This window comes from Pundamilia nyererei, unplaced genomic scaffold (genome assembly GCF_000239375.1).
Source record: "Pundamilia nyererei isolate P.nyererei 1_Seehausen unplaced genomic scaffold, PunNye1.0 scaffold00039, whole genome shotgun sequence".
Taxonomy (NCBI): Eukaryota; Metazoa; Chordata; class Actinopteri; order Cichliformes; family Cichlidae; genus Pundamilia; species Pundamilia nyererei.
The window spans coordinates 3,806,910-3,822,471 of record NW_005187440.1 but is presented as its reverse complement, the minus strand read 5'-3'; the positions used below and the strand labels follow the sequence as shown (position 1 = coordinate 3,822,471).

The window sequence follows — 15,562 nt, the reverse complement described above, 5'->3', positions numbered from 1 at the left end:
CTCTGTCATCATTTTAAGTGGGGGAACTTGCACAATCGGTGGCTGACTAAATACTTTTTTGCCCCACTGTAGCTATTAATGCTCTCCCATACTACTCTGATAGATACAGATTTGTAGGATGTAGCCGTACAGTGGCCAGCAGGTGTGCTAGGCATGTCTGCATGTTAGCCCATTCTTCTTTGGAGAATCTCTCAAGCTTTTTAACATTAGATGGTCGTCAGGGATGGACCTTGATCTTCAGTTCACCCCACAGATTTTCAGTAGAATTCAGATCAGGGCTTTGTGCTTTGGTTCTTGTTGTTCTGGAAGATAAAAACGGTGACCCAGACTAAGTTTACCTGCTGACTGCTTGAGGTTTATTTTTCAAAATAATCCTACATCCTTTTTTCATGATTCCTTCCACCTTGACGAGATTCACAGTTCCAGGTACACTGTGATCTTTGGTTGTACACCTTTCCCTTCTTTCGCCAAAGAAGTCTACATAATCTTTCTCCAGGTTATCATTAGCGTGCTTCAGTCTGGATTGAATGTGTCTCTTTTGGCAACCTCACGGTCCATTCCTGTGCAGGGTCCTAGTGATTATCTTCCTTGGGACTACATTTCCCAACATGGCTAAGTTCACTCATGTCTCTGCATTTGTTCTGGGGTCTCAAGAAATATCTCTCACTAGTTTTCTTTCCAGTGTCCTTGACTACCTCTGCCAGGCTTGCTCGGTGCTGCGTGGCTCTCTTTGAATTTATAGTTGATACTTCTCACTCCAGTTCTTGACACGTGGAAACACTTAAATTTTTGTATATCCATATCCTGCTTTTTGAGCATCAACACATTTTTTTTAAAGTCTAAACTGATTTCTTTTGTTTTTGTCAGAACGATGAAAAATTAAGAAACAGGTCCTTATAAAACCAGAATTAACATAATAAATAATTTTGCCTGTTCCTCTAGAACATCTGTAAACAAGTAGTATTCTTTTACAGTATCTCTTGAGGTTCGTCCTCAGCCCTATTACATCTGTCACTATCCTTTATGTACAATCTAATAACATAAAAACATCCTTCTACCCTCAAAAGCAAAGTCTTCTCTGTGTCTTTGGCAGCCATTCTTTATCCTCCTAAACCCTGCGGGCTCTTGTGAGGAAAGCCCCCCTTCATTCTCTTCTCTCTGAAGTGTCTCCCAGAGAAAACTCTTTTTTTTATTATTTTTTTATTTTTTTATTCCATCTTTCTGTCTCGACATCCCTGAGTTTAATGTGTAATCCCTGCCTCAGAGGCTGGGTGAGAGACACGCCGGATGCACGGACTCTGCCGGGGCTGCGGCAGCTGCAACTTTCTGCACATTAGACTCACAAATCGACCGTCGCGCTGTCTCAGAGGGCTCGTGCGAGAGGCAGACAATAAAGAAAACAGTCAAATGTAGAGCAGTCCACACTTAAGTACAAGCACTGCACAATACACCTGGACCGGTTACTGAGGAAACAGGGTAGATTTCAGTGCAGCCACTGCTGCAGGGCGTCTTATTATAGAAAAGCCCTTTTTTTTTCTTTCTTTCCACAGGAAACATCCTATAATTTGACTTTTTGTTGAAAAGTGATGTACAGACTGAAGAATGTCTATGTCTAGACTAGAGTGAAAGGCTATTTAATAACAAAAGCCTTTTAATGCATAGTTCCCTTTCGCTTAGTCCTTTTAATATACAGAGAATAGCTTTCACTCTCCCTCCCGAAGTTACAGCATCTCTGCTCTACTTCTTTCTAATTATTCAGCATTTTAAGTGCAGGAAGCAGGCGTCAGTGCCAGTAATTTCTAACTGAACTGCAGACTTGCCCCAGGGCCCTTGATGGTCAGTTTCTCAAATCAGCTTGCATGCATAATTCAAAGTATATTTGTATTCAGTCAGTTTTAAATTAATCAGCACAAAGTAAAGCTGAAGTGAGGTGGTGTTTCAGGACCAGAGCACTGGTTAGTTTTTGGTGGCTTTGACAAAAACCCATCTAATAAATTTTTGTTTTTCTGTGAATATCTTTGCGTTTTTCTGTCTGTTTTATTGAACAAATGAATTATTGAACCTACATTACTCTAATTAAACTTCTTAGGAAAATTCCTAAACCTGAAGTGTACGATGTTTTTCTTCCCTCATTCGCCTCCTGTTCAGTGCCGGAGGAGGACCAATTCTGTCAATTTCTGGCTCCAAGCATGTTCTGTTTAACCGCAAAAGTTAGAAGGCCCACGGCTGTGCTGTCAAACCAACTAATCCTCTGATTTTTCTTTATGTATTGCAGAGTACGCCGAGAGCATCGGAGATGGAAAGAGCGATGAGTTCAAAGAGGCCGAGCGGAAGAGGATCATGGACCTCGCAGACAACTTCTAAGCTCACTTCTTCTCTTGCAGACACTCACGCTTTCCCACCCTCAAACACGAAGAACCTCGGTGATCATCAAACCCAGAAAATTAATGATTAAATGAACAGAAACAGCTAAAAGCATTCAGTGGAGGGAGATAGGGTTTCATGTGAGAAAGAATTTAAAATTACAGCCCTAAGTTAATAATATCCTTTTTGTCTACTTGTCTAAGTCTTGTGTCAGAGAATTGGTTCAGTTCCAATGAAGATGTTTACTGCAGACACAGTGGGAGTTGAGTTTGGAGGGCAGAAAATTGTATCTTGACTGAAACACCCAGCCAGCAAGACTACTCTCAGCAACAGTGCTGTTTATTTACTGAACTCTGGTGTTGGACACTGCAGGATAATCATGGACACAGATTTTAAACTCAGAAATTCCCCCCTCAAAGCTTTTTACCTGGCGAGTTTTTGTTTGGTCTGTTTTGTTTCTGTTTTTGTTTTTTATAGATTTAGGTGTAAAATATTTTCTAATAAAAACATTTGGTGATGGAATTCTGATGGCCATTTTGATTTTGATTAAATGTCATGTTTTACAGCGTGGGATTGGCACAGCAAGCTGATAACGGTCTGTGCACATGAATTTCATTATGCCCCCACTTGGTTACTGTTGCACGGAGCGCAGATGGAGACAGCAAGCCTATATCTGCAGCCCCGTTCGCAATATTAGAATCCTTGCGGAAAGGCAGACCTGCTTCTTCTTTACTTGTCTAAACCCACCCACGGATGGATCGCAGCAGCCTCCCGGAGCTCTCAGCCCACTGCTGTTTTTCGTTGACGCTGATTCTGTTCACGCACATCAGTGAGGAGGTGGATTACAGTACAGCTGTGTACACAAACAGACCTACTGCATTATTGTCTCTGTCTTGTCCGCCAGGCTGCATCTTTGTTTGGGAGGAAAAAAATCTGTTATGAATTATATGTTAACTGAGAGAGAATATCAGCCTAGTATCATCATTATCTTATAAGAGTAATTTCTATATAAAGACTGAATTTACGCTTTGGTGACAGTGGGAAGGAAAAACTCAATTTTAACAGGAAGAAACATCAAGCAGAGCCATGCTCCGGGATAGGCATCCATCAGCCTGCCACTGGTTGGGGATACAGGGTCACCCTAATTATTATTAAGTTTCATCAAAAAGGAAAGTTTTTAGCTTATCTTAAAAGCAGAAAGGGTGTCTGTTTCCCTAATCCAAACTGGGAGCTGGTTTCACAGAAGAGCGGCCTGAAAGCTCTCCCTCTTTCTTCTTTGTAATAGGTTAGGAACCACAAGTAAGGCACGCGTCTGAGAGTGAAGTGCTTCATTGGGCTGATTGAAAATAAAATTAAATACAATCATTTTGTGTTATTGACTGCAAATACTGGACATGTTTTTGTTTTGTTTTTTTCCTTCATAGGTGCAGAGGCAGACGTTTAAGTGATGAACTGTGTTAGACTTGTGCAGGACACTTGTGTCGATTATGGTCGTTGCTAAGTCAGGTCACGCACCAATTTTAGATTTTAGCTGAGGATTCTTAAATCTAAAATATCCATCTTCATACTAGCTTTATACTTGATAGATGTTGGGAAGCAGGTGTTACGTCTAGTTATATCTTGTTGAATTAAGTTGGTTAAATCTACAAAGAGCAATAAACCTCAGAGCCAAATTTATTTAGAATATTAATACAGTTGCATATGGTTGTGCCCCATCTGAGCCTATTAAGAGATTTATATGACGCAGTTATGTCAGGTTTCTGTCAAAACACTCAGTCAGGGCTCAAAGATCAGAGCCTGTTCTTATCACAGGTAAAGATTTCTGTGCATCTGAACCATAGATGATGACGATTAAATATTAAGATTATTTGCAGATCCTGAATCTAAACCATTTGACTGTGGAGCACGGAAAGTGCTTTTCTACCTTGAAAGGTTCTTTTTTTTTTTTTTTAATTAATGGTTTCTGGTTTTTATTACACTATATCCTAACTTTTGTTAGAAACGGGCTTACATTATCAATCACCATTTAAGTACACCATGTCCTCTCCAGATCCTTGACCATGACTGCTGACAGGAGGCAGCAGTGGTGGGAGGGACTGGGTGGGATGCTCACTGACAGCTGCCACATCTGCTGCATTTCCTAAGTGCCTTTACAAAGTCTAATATCACTCAGTAACAAGATGGGTAGAGCGGCGGGGCGTCGTTTGCATACCGTATTGGCAGAGGAGGCCCAGCCCCATGCATCTCCTATCAGTGATTATGACTGCAGCGTGTTTAACAGCGGTTGTACAGCAATTTCACAGCTGAGGGGAGGGAGAATAATTGTATTTTCCGAATGACTGAGTGCAAACACTGTGCACCACTGTGGTTTTGAGCTTTTCTCTTTTTAGTAGGGAAGAAGAAGGTATTCTGTTATTGAGAGTGAACAGAGGGATTGGTAAAGTTTGCAAAACAGACACCTTAATGCTTTGATATATATAGAGAGAGATAGATAGATAGATAGATAGAGAAATAGATCTGCACACACACCAGATGAAATCTGTAAAGCTAACATGTAAGGCTAAATATAGCTCTGTAGCTAAGTCTTTTATGTATTAGCACTAATAATATTTAGGTTTGAAATGTTGGCATAATAAAAGCTGTGTATTTTGACCCTCAGTAAACATGGCAAGAAATAACATAAGCAGTGTGATGAGGAGGGAAGGATGGCAACAATCTATGTATACTGCCAGGCAAAATCACTGTATGCGACTTTCGCTAAACACATCTAGCAGGCCGGGAGTTGACATATTCAGTCATGAGCTCGCCCATGTAGACAGCAGACACTGAGTAAGCATACCGGTGGTGACAGGGAAAGAGGCAGGCTGGCTGTTTAACACCCTCTACCTATATTAATGGCTGTCTAAGGTAAAGGAAGAGACAGCAGAAAACCTGAAGCAGACAGGTGAGATTTGGTCTAATGACAACCGTCTCTTATTGGTTTTGAATTCAGTCTGCCTTAAATGCCCCGACTGGTCGATCGATATTGGTGGGGTACATGTGGCCGTGAGTTTACACCACTGAAACTGATTTTTCCTTAAGTTCTCAGCATCATCAACTTTGCCTCATTAGCAGTTCGCATACATAAAGCTAACAGCACTAAAACTCGCAGGCTCGAAAAAAGTTAATTGCTCCTGTAGTCCAAATGCCGCTCTGCGCCAGAACTCAGCATAGGGGCTGAACTTATTGCTGCATAAGATGTTTCCACCAGAGTATCCGCTCTCGTTCCCTACTGTGAAAATAGTTTTTCAGTGAGACCTGGCAAAATATTACTAGCACACATACAACTGTAAGTGTGCCCTAATGGCACCCCTGCAAAGTGACTGTCAGGTATTACAACCAGAATGACAAGCAAAACATCAACAACAGTGTCCTCCTTTTCCATTAGGAGGACACTCCTAACGAGTTATGCTCTTGCTCAAGTTCTGTTCAATGTCCTACAAGCACCTATGATTGAGGGGAAAACGGGAAAAACTGAAAGAATGGTGTTAGTGGACAGGAGGAAAAAAATACTATGAAAAATTATTTCCTGCCTCCAAAACAAAGAATGCATAGCTTTCACAAGGTTATTGGAACAAAACACTGGACAAATTATGTTGAATGGGCAATATTTGACAGAGAGTGCAATACTACTGCATACTGACCTAAGACTGGAGGGGCAGCTGCCCCTTTAGCGACTTGATTGAATATTTCAACTGTGCCTTGTGTGAAACAGACCCACCACTGGAAAATAACACAAATACATATCTTAAGCTAAGTAATTCAAAGTTGTGAGATAGACAGAAACATTGAACAAAATATAATAAAACATATTACCGGTATAAGTTACATATGTGTATTCAAAGAAAAGTTTTAATTTCTATTTTGCACACTTTTTGAAGCATTTAAGACAAATAAAATCCAGTTGGCAGAGCTGATAAGAAAAAAAAAACACCATCCAGAGTTTTATGTTATTTTGGTTAACAAGGTGGACAAAAATGATGCTCTTGGCTGGGCTGCCCTATATTGAGAAATCTGATCTCTGTACTGCTCATGCGAACGGCAGTGAGGCTACATTTCAGCACCACGGACAGCTACACAACACACAGGCAGCGTGCCCCTGACATCAGTCTCTCAAGCAAACAAACCACACTCCAGCGCCAAATCAGCGATGAAGCTCATTACTGTGGCTCTGCTAGTCTAAACAATGCAATGAATCAGTGAGCAGACTGTCAGCTACATCAAAAGAAACACTTATTTCCCACCACTCACATTGGTAGTGAGTGGTTCACATTGGACGCAAGAGGTGAGCTATGAGACCCCCAAACAGCGCCAATGTATTTAGGTGCACAGGAAACATTGGCGTGGACAGGGAAAAAAAGCAGTTAACCATATGTGGTTGTGATGCCCACTGTGGGCGCAGTTATTTCAGAGTTTAGCAGTGTGTGTGTGTACAGTGATGAAACAAGCCACTGGCTCTCGCAACACTTTGTTTAACCAATCCTAATTTTTGATACCTCCCTTGCACGCTTGTCTGGTGAAAAAACACATCCGCGACGACATTAACTCATATTATGAAAACATTATAATACTAAAATACTAATTAGTTTGAATACTAGCTTAATAAGGGTTTTCAGCTTTTAGTGGCCTCGCGCCGCTTCATAAAAGCGGATTCGTTAATGACAAATTTAGCGTCATTAAGTTTGCTGAATGCTTGTAATATCACTCCTCTCATAATTGATATTCCCCACTGCAAGCCGCGGCACTTTCTAATGGGGGAAAAGTCTCCCTCCGCCGCATGTAGGACCGAGTGAGCGGAAGCAGAGCCACATTCACTCAGTCACTCAGTCAGCTGGCACAGGAGGAGGCTGCGGCGACTTCCTCGTTATTTCTCGCAGGTATCCCACTCCCTTCGTCGCCAGAACAAGCCTTCCGGATTAAACAACAACAAAAGAAAAAAAAAGAGAAAAATTTTGTTTTCGACGTGCACTCCACTCGATGTGAAAAAGAGCGCGAGACAAAACATAAGCGAAATGGGAGCGTTCAGGGTGCTGTTGGGGAGTTTACATTACATGGGACTCTACATGCAACTTAGTGTCTCCACGAGGCAAGCTGGACACGGCGAGATAGAGAACCACATCTCTGGGAACGGTAGGTGTGAGCTCCGCTTCGGACTTCTTTTCTTTCATGGAAAAGGAGGCTGTGGAGAGGGTGGCACAGGTGATGCCATCTGCTCATATGCAGAGGTGGAATTAAACAAAAGAGCATCGCATGGGCTTGAGGCTGGTGCCGATGATGATGCCAACTAGTGCAAATGTGTGTTTTCTTTGTGTGTGTTTAGGTCACTAAAAGTGCTTCTGTTTGTTGTTGTTGTTTTTGTTTTGCGTTCATGCATAAAATTGGAAATACAAAAAGTGTTCATCAACCAGTCAGACAGCAAGCTTTATCATTTAAATTTAGACCATTTCCAGTGAAATCTGATTCATGTGATCACCATTTTAATGAGTTGTGATCTTGTGATGCATGGCGAGCCAGCCAGCCCTCATGACTGGCATGATTTTGTTTTCTCTGAGTGCTGCGGCTTTCCACCAGTTCTGCTCATCCTCCTGCCTCCTGATCAGTGCGTGATTCATCCCGCCAGAGGAGAGGTGATGCCAGCTGACAGGTGGATGTTAATATTCTCTTGTCATATCCGAGTAAAATCTTTACTGAGGAACCTTTGATCTGGCTTGGATCAGCCCCCCTTCTTTCTCAGCAGGAGCTTTCCTAAATGGCCTCCAGGGTTTACGCTCGGCTATGTCATAAAGTCAAACACACAGTGAATGCCACAGCTCCCCAGTTTGTCCTGGCGACTTTGGCTGAGCCTGCCAATCTCCACAGGTGTCATGCTGCTAGCTTGGCAGATGTGCTTGGCAGGGTTGTGTTTGTCTGGGTCGAAAAAAGAAGAAGTACACTTTTCTTTCAGTGGTAAATGTGCACTCAGACTCTAATGCACGCCATTTGTAATGTAAAAATGCACCTTAAAACATGATTACATCAAAAATGAGATGCAAGGTCTCTCAAACAAAGGCATAAATATAAAATAATGGAGAAGTGGCTGAAACCAGAGCTGTGAAAATGTTGATATTTTTGACAAAACAAAAAAACAAAAACAGAAAATAATCCTAAATATCTATAATACTCCTACAAATTTCACATTTGAAAGATGTAATATGTAAGATTATTAGTTTAAAACGTTAAAAAGGAAGTGCCAGTTTCAACTAAATGTAAAAATACCCAAAACAATCAAAGACTTATTGTGAAAAGGATTTTATACTTCCTGTGTCTAGGGTCCAATTGGGTCCCTGTGGCATAAACATCACCAAACAGTAAGTGCGAGGAACTAGTCTGCAGAGAATTCACATCACGGTGCACCAAATACGCATTTGCTCAGGCAGTGGACTTCAAAGAAGTATAACAGGAATGACTATTCAGCCTTCAGGTCTCTAGCTGTCCGTGCGCGCAACCAATCCAGGCTTCAGTCTGTAAGCACACTAACTAGCTAGTGCTGGTCCGTTTTATAATGCTGCTGTGAACCTAGCATAATCTAATTCTTCTGTCCAACATGAGAAGAAATAAGCAGCAGAGATCACATTCTTTTCCTTTACAGAGTCAATAATTCTGGCTACTTGTCAATCATATTGAAGGGCAGATCAATGATGAATGAAGTAGAAAAGCAGCAGATGCTGTATCTTCTGGTGAGGAGCCACTGGAGAGATTTTTTTTTAACCTAGCACTAATGTCTCCTTACAATCTGCTTACAGCACTTGCCACCCCTCACTGACACCCCGGCCATCAGCATCAGTCCGTGCAGAAGTCTGGAGGCTTACTTCCAGTAGCAAAAAATATTGTGTAGCTCCACCAGCAGATCACCATGCAGGTTTACTGTTGGATGATTTGTTGCTAGACATAAACATTGGTTGCAGATGTCCACGTCCAGTAGAGATGAAACTAAGTTGGGCTAAGACATAAAAGTTGCACTTCTTTGGGTCTGGAACAGCCACTGCATGCTTTTTTTTTTCTTTTCTTTTTTTTGAAGCAACAGCACCCCCTTCTAGATTAACGTGTTCAACATACTGCACCTTTAAAAGTCATGAAATTCAAATTTTTTAAAATTGAATTTGATGAATGTGGTTCTGTAACAAGCTGAGCTGAACTCCTTAATGTGGTTTTATATGTAGATCGTAGTCACATGTTAACAGGTGCTCATTTATGGAGGAAAAACCTTTGACCCCTCAACAGTTAACCATGTCACATGTTTTTGTTTAACGTTTACAGATGGATGAGGCTGTCCGTATCCACATATCATTAAGACGTTTGTCTGGGATCATCACTATCTCACTATATATTTGTTTAAGGGGCTGCCTTAAGGTTGTACCTGCAGGGATCCAAATATATTGGATGCTCTGTGGTCACCACAGGGACTCCCTCTGGCAACATGATTTAGCAGCATCCAACCTGGTGTAAAGTCTGAGCTGGATTCTCATTATATACACCATTCATTAGATCCCTCACCCCCTTTGTAGTCACATCCTAGCGAAACACTTGCATTTCAGCTTAAAATATTTATCATTTTGTTCCATATGGACCAACATGAAAAATATTTCATGACAGGTCACGGTGCATCTGTAAAATAAGGACTCTGACTCCTTACTTCAAGCTGAATAACGTGCTTGTGGGAAGACATATTTTAGGACAGTGGATGTGCAGGATTTTTATGGAAATGAGTGTGTGCAGATACACTTGTTTTTGTTTTATCCTGGGGGTAAAAATGAGAGAAAAGAGGAGGGCAACAAGAGATTTAAAACTCCTGCAGAACCAAGTGTATTACCAGATTCATGTAGTCTAGTTCCTAATTGAAATACTAAATGGCCTTGCAATGTAATAATTAGTAAAGCACGGTGCATAATACTGTGGTATGGAGTTAAGTCTAATAGGATTTTCAAATGGATTGTTTTTCATAATGAGTGAGGAGGGTAGGAGCGATGAAGGTTCAGCGATTTTGATGGGGATAAACCCACCTGTACTCTGTTAACACCTTTGTATTTGCAGAAGACAATTTTGCCATGACATCCATAGTTATGAGGTGTATTCACAGCATGAGCTGCACCACCGTGAGTCATGTTCAACAAATGGCACGACAGGGTCAACTGAGGGAAATCAAGAGACCTTCATTTTCTTTCCCATTTGGATCGTATTTGTGGTTTCTGAGCCTCTGGGGGTCATAATTCATCCTCGCTTTTCCTTTCCTGCATGAGCTGTATACAAAAGAGTGGGAACAAAGAGAAGCAAATAAAAGTGTCGAAAGAAAAACAGCCTTGAACTTTATGAAAATCGAGCAAGGATTTCCTGTCTGCATCTGCCCAGACGCTGTTTTAGTCTTTGATACTTTTCAATTAACTCCTAATTAGGAGGATGTGAAGCCATTATTCCAACCAATCAATTGGCTTCCAATCAGTGAGGGTAAATGAGCCATTGGGGGAAAATAACAATGTCAAACAAAAAAAAAAAGAAAAGAAAGAAAGTAATAAGAAAACAGCTCAAGTTTGAATAACATTACCAGAGCTGTCTATGTCTCATCTTTAACCCCTTTTATTCAGCATGAAACCATTTTCCGAGGTAAAGCAGGTCATGTTAAAGAATAGATGTTTGTGAGCCTTCACTTAACACCATTCATTTATCTTCACAAAAGTTGACCTTTGCCACCAGAGAAACCAGCACCACATTCCCATTAATAGATTGGATTAACTATTTTTCTCTGTTCAACAAGTGAATCACGCTCCATCATGTTTTGTGGCTGCTGCACTGTCTTAAAAGGCTTCAGACATGGCTGCCCCTCCACAAAGTGACAGTTATTTGAGAAGAATATAGTAAATGGGTGCACGAGCATATCCCCCCACCCCAAACAATCTGGCACACATGCAGCCACAGACTGTGATGGTTACACCTCCTTTACAACTGTTCTTACCGACTGAAACGCCCTTTTTGAGGATTTGTTGCATTATAAATATAGAAGGTGCAGATGGGACTTTCACTGAAGGCAAACTGGAGCACCAATTAATGACATCACAATACTGTTAGACTATTAAAAATTTAACAGCAGCCAACACAGTATCACTGGCAAACACTGCGCAGCAGCTTGCAGGGTTTACTCCTGTCTTCTATGGAATCGCACACCAAATGTCGATGTCTGCTGATCGCCGCACTCGCGGTTCACATGTAATGGTGGTGACTCAGTACATGATACTGGGGCTCCATACATCATCACTGCAGTGAGTACAAAGAAGAATGGCTGTCGTAAAAAAGAAAAAAGCCAGTCAGGTGCACTGAATTACTGTTACTTATATAGAAGACTGAACTGGGTCAGCTAACATGGGCACCTATCCCAGTAGCACTGAGTAAACAATGCATCGTCTTTGCTTTTTCGGGAATAATTACCAAAACAGCTGCTTCATCTCAGAGAGATTTTGTAACAATATTCAGTTAAATAAAAGGTAATGAAGAAAATGAGCGCAGTGTTTCAGTTTTCACATCTGCTCCTCAGTCTGTTAGTGAGTCATACTTCAACTTTGGCCTCGTGACTGTGGGCCATGCTTTTACTAGCCTTTCCAAGAGAACACAGGATAAATTCTTTAGACGCAAAATAAATGCACTGCACGTGTTACTGTTTAGTGCTAAATTTTACGGCTTATTAAGCCAGCCCCATGATTATAATAACGTACTTTAATGGGAAAGCATTGATAAAGCATTTGGAAACTTAATGTGATTCTCGACATCATCCCCTGAATTAGTAGCCATATCCTTCCTTTGAGTGGGTGGAGAATAGATCAGTAGCTGAGCGCATTGAATCCTGTTTCCAGTCAATCAGCCAGAGCTTTGTAGCTGGGATTAGGAACATCGGTAAAATGTAGCCACCGTAACTAACTGCCATGAGGAAATGGCAACATTGGGGATGAGTTGTAGACAGCTGCACGTCATCTTACAGAAATAACCACTCTTAACAGAGCAACAAACTTGAGGTGATTGCATCAATGTTGGGGTTTTTATTTATGTCTCAGGCTGCTTTGTTAACACCGGGGAAAAGATGGTTTCCTGGGTTAATACATAGAAGGTGAATACTGGCTTCAAGAGCAAGGCATATCTTCATTTTTACAATATTCAACAAAAACTGTGATCTACAGTTTAAAGATCTGTTAAAGTTTTGTGTTATGAGTTAAAGAGAATAATAAATAGGATTCAGGACACAGGGTGTAGTGCGCTGTACACCCAACCCAACACTGCATATGGGGGTTTACAACATTGTTGATCAATGTGATTGATTTGGCAATTAACAGATGAATTGAGTGCAGGTTTGATAAACATTTGTTTGAATTATTTATTTAAAAAATGCTAAGTATTTGAGGTTGCTGTATTTTTCTCTTTGGTGCCATCATAATAAGATATGGTTGTTTTTTGTTAGTGTTGATGGGGAAAAACAATAGCTTTTGAAAAACTGTGAAAATTTCAGTTTTCTCATAGACAACAATTAATCACTAAAAATCTAATTATTTGGAAATGAAACTATCAGCATTCCTTTGATGCACCACCATATACAAGCCTCTGTTTATTCTGCCTCTCAAATGATTAGACTGTCAATAAGATGGCTAATTTGACAATATGTGTTGGGTTGTTGTTTTTCTTCCTTATAGGTTTTGTAGCCTGAATTTCCTTCAGGCGTATACTCTCTCTGTCTCTCTGCTACTGTCAGTGAATGTGCTGCACAGAAAGTGATTCAAAAATAGAAAAAGAAGGCCTGTGTCAGAACAAACAGGAAGGACGGGTGAGGGAGAGGGACAGGCTGACAGTTTTAAAGCTTGTTGGTGCTCAGCAGTAGGTAGAGCCAATGCATTTAGGTCCTGACCTTAGTATATACTCCTCACTGAGGAGACAAGTGCTGGAGGGCAGCCTAGGATAAACTACACAAAGAAGAGAACTTACCACTGTAGCTGCACCTTCCCTCTGCAAAATACACAGCTTAGTTTTCTCAGGAGTTAAAAATCAATCTTTTTCATGTCTTCCCGACTTTGCCTGCACATCTTTTCGTGAGCAAAGTGTACTCAGAATGGTAATTTGTGATATTTTCACATTAAGAGGCGCTGGTTCTTCCTGCTCTTCGCAATTCGCGGATAGCTACGTCTTCATGATAGCTGTTTAATTTCAAGCACTGCCACAAAGTAGTGGAAACTCTAGATTATTATTTATTATTTTGAAGTCTTCCTAGGGGTGGCATAATTAACCCAAAGGCTCCTTCAGTTACCAAAAGCAAATAAACACCTAGGCACTGCTGAGAGTGAACATATTTAGCATTTCTGAAAACAAACTCTCAAAACCTTGAGAACTGCTTTAATTAACACAATTAAAGACTAGCTGAAAGTGGTGTTTTGGAGGGTCAGGTTGGTAATGATCAGCAACTTGGTGGGTAGCTACTTTGGTATTGTTAGTCTCAGCACAGCACGACTGCTCAAGTTTTTGATTTGTTTCACAGTCAGATTTAAATTGCTTTCCTTAAAGTATCCTGAGCTTAAACCAAGCCAGCAAAGAGTCTTAGATGGGACCATCCATAATAACGTTACTTCAATATAGTTTTGGACACTAATGCGATTTTTGTTACTTTAGCTGTTTATCTAAGCATAGTCAAGTTATAGCTACATGATGACTGTGTGGTGATTTAGATTTTATTTATGCTCAATTCAGTTCAGAAGTGAAGAAGCTTCTCAGATGAGAGGTGAAACGTCTTCAAGAGACGCTTTTCTTTTCAAGCTCCTTAGACTACGATGACCTGGATGACTGAGAACCATCACAGACAACAGAACAGATCCATACGCTTCTGCCTCTCAGATATCTGCAGCTGGTAAAAGTAGTCCCTGTTCTTTGTAGCCTTGGTGTGCATGGTGACCAGTGTTGGGACTAACGCGTTATTAAGTAACGCGTTACAGTAACTACGTTATTATTGTGGTAACGAGCACGGTAACTAGTTATTATGCCAAAACCGGGAACGCGTTACTCGTTACTGGGATTTAGGTAGGCTTATTCGTTACTTCGTGTGGTGGCTATCGCGGAGCTTCCACAGATTCAATAACATTAGCAAGTGGTGGAAGCCAGCAGGTGGATGAAGGAAGAGGGAGGCAAGAGGAGAGACCCGAAGCGGCCGCCGGTCCGAGAGTGTCAGGTGAACTGAACTTCAGGTAAAAAGTTATAACCTGCAGTCCATCTGGGTCAGATATGAACCAAGTTTAGTTGGAGTTTATTTTCGTTGTGCTGACTTTTTCGTACTGCGTGCTAGCTAGCATGACGGAGTTTCTATACAGCTGTGTGGGTGCTATGATACTGATGTTGAACTTTATTTTGTTCATAAGGTTAATTATTAGAGTTGCCAACCGTCCCGTAAAAAACGGAATCGTCTCGTATTCAAAGAAAATATCACGCGTTTCGTATTGAGGTGAAAAGGAACACAGTTTATGTTTCAGCTACAATGAAAAAGACACAAAGCTGGAGTTACTCTGTGTCTTTGCTGCACAGTTGCCTCTTCTTCTCTCATCCTCTCACCATCTCTCTCCTGTTTCTACTTCAATCATGAAACTGATCAATGATCAGCTGATCGGCTTTTCTCTCTTGTTTGTTTATCGCCCACTTTGCGCCAGAAAGAGGAAACCAGCGGATGTCGCGCTAAACAACAGCAGCACCTTTAAGCTTGATCAGCTGTTGTTAGAAGTTATTTAATATTAGTTTCTAGTATCAGCTGATGTTGGCTGGAGCCACAGCTGTAAACCTGCTGGTCATGATATGGTTTGGTTTTGTGGTGAGAGGGAAACATGAAGATGAAACCAGGAGATGTCCTTACTGGATCATCAGAGCTGAACAGGTGATGGAGAAACAGGTTTACCTTTTAGATGACATGAATGAGTTGAAGGGAAGTTATGAACTGTTTGTGAGAGACAAATAACACCAGGATCCTTTTCTAAGTAGCTGACAGCTGGTAACTGTGCAGGGGCGGGTCTAGCAAAGTGTTGCCAGGGGTCCATGTAGGGTATTAAAAGGGAAAGGGGGGCACAAGGAAATACTTTCTTATTCTCATTTAAAATGTCACTTTTAAAAAAATAAT

At 41.1% G+C, this 15,562-nt stretch overlaps 2 protein-coding genes across 2 annotated transcripts in view; both read left to right on the top strand.

The window, feature by feature from the left end:
- The window catches only part of ctnnbl1 (catenin, beta like 1), a 71,641-nt gene extending 68,808 nt beyond the window's left edge, over positions 1–2,833 (top strand). Inside the window, exon 16 of the mRNA XM_005730838.1 lies at positions 2,276–2,833. Within this exon, the coding sequence (XP_005730895.1) occupies positions 2,276–2,364 (89 nt within the window). The 3' untranslated portion in view covers positions 2,365–2,833. The remainder of the gene's footprint in view (positions 1–2,275) is intronic.
- A 4,358-nt stretch (positions 2,834–7,191) lies between these two features.
- The window catches only part of LOC102213927 (V-set and transmembrane domain-containing protein 2-like protein), a 47,559-nt gene continuing 39,188 nt past the window's right edge, over positions 7,192–15,562 (top strand). Inside the window, exon 1 of the mRNA XM_005730837.2 lies at positions 7,192–7,533. Within this exon, the coding sequence (XP_005730894.1) occupies positions 7,416–7,533 (118 nt within the window). The 5' untranslated portion in view covers positions 7,192–7,415. The remainder of the gene's footprint in view (positions 7,534–15,562) is intronic.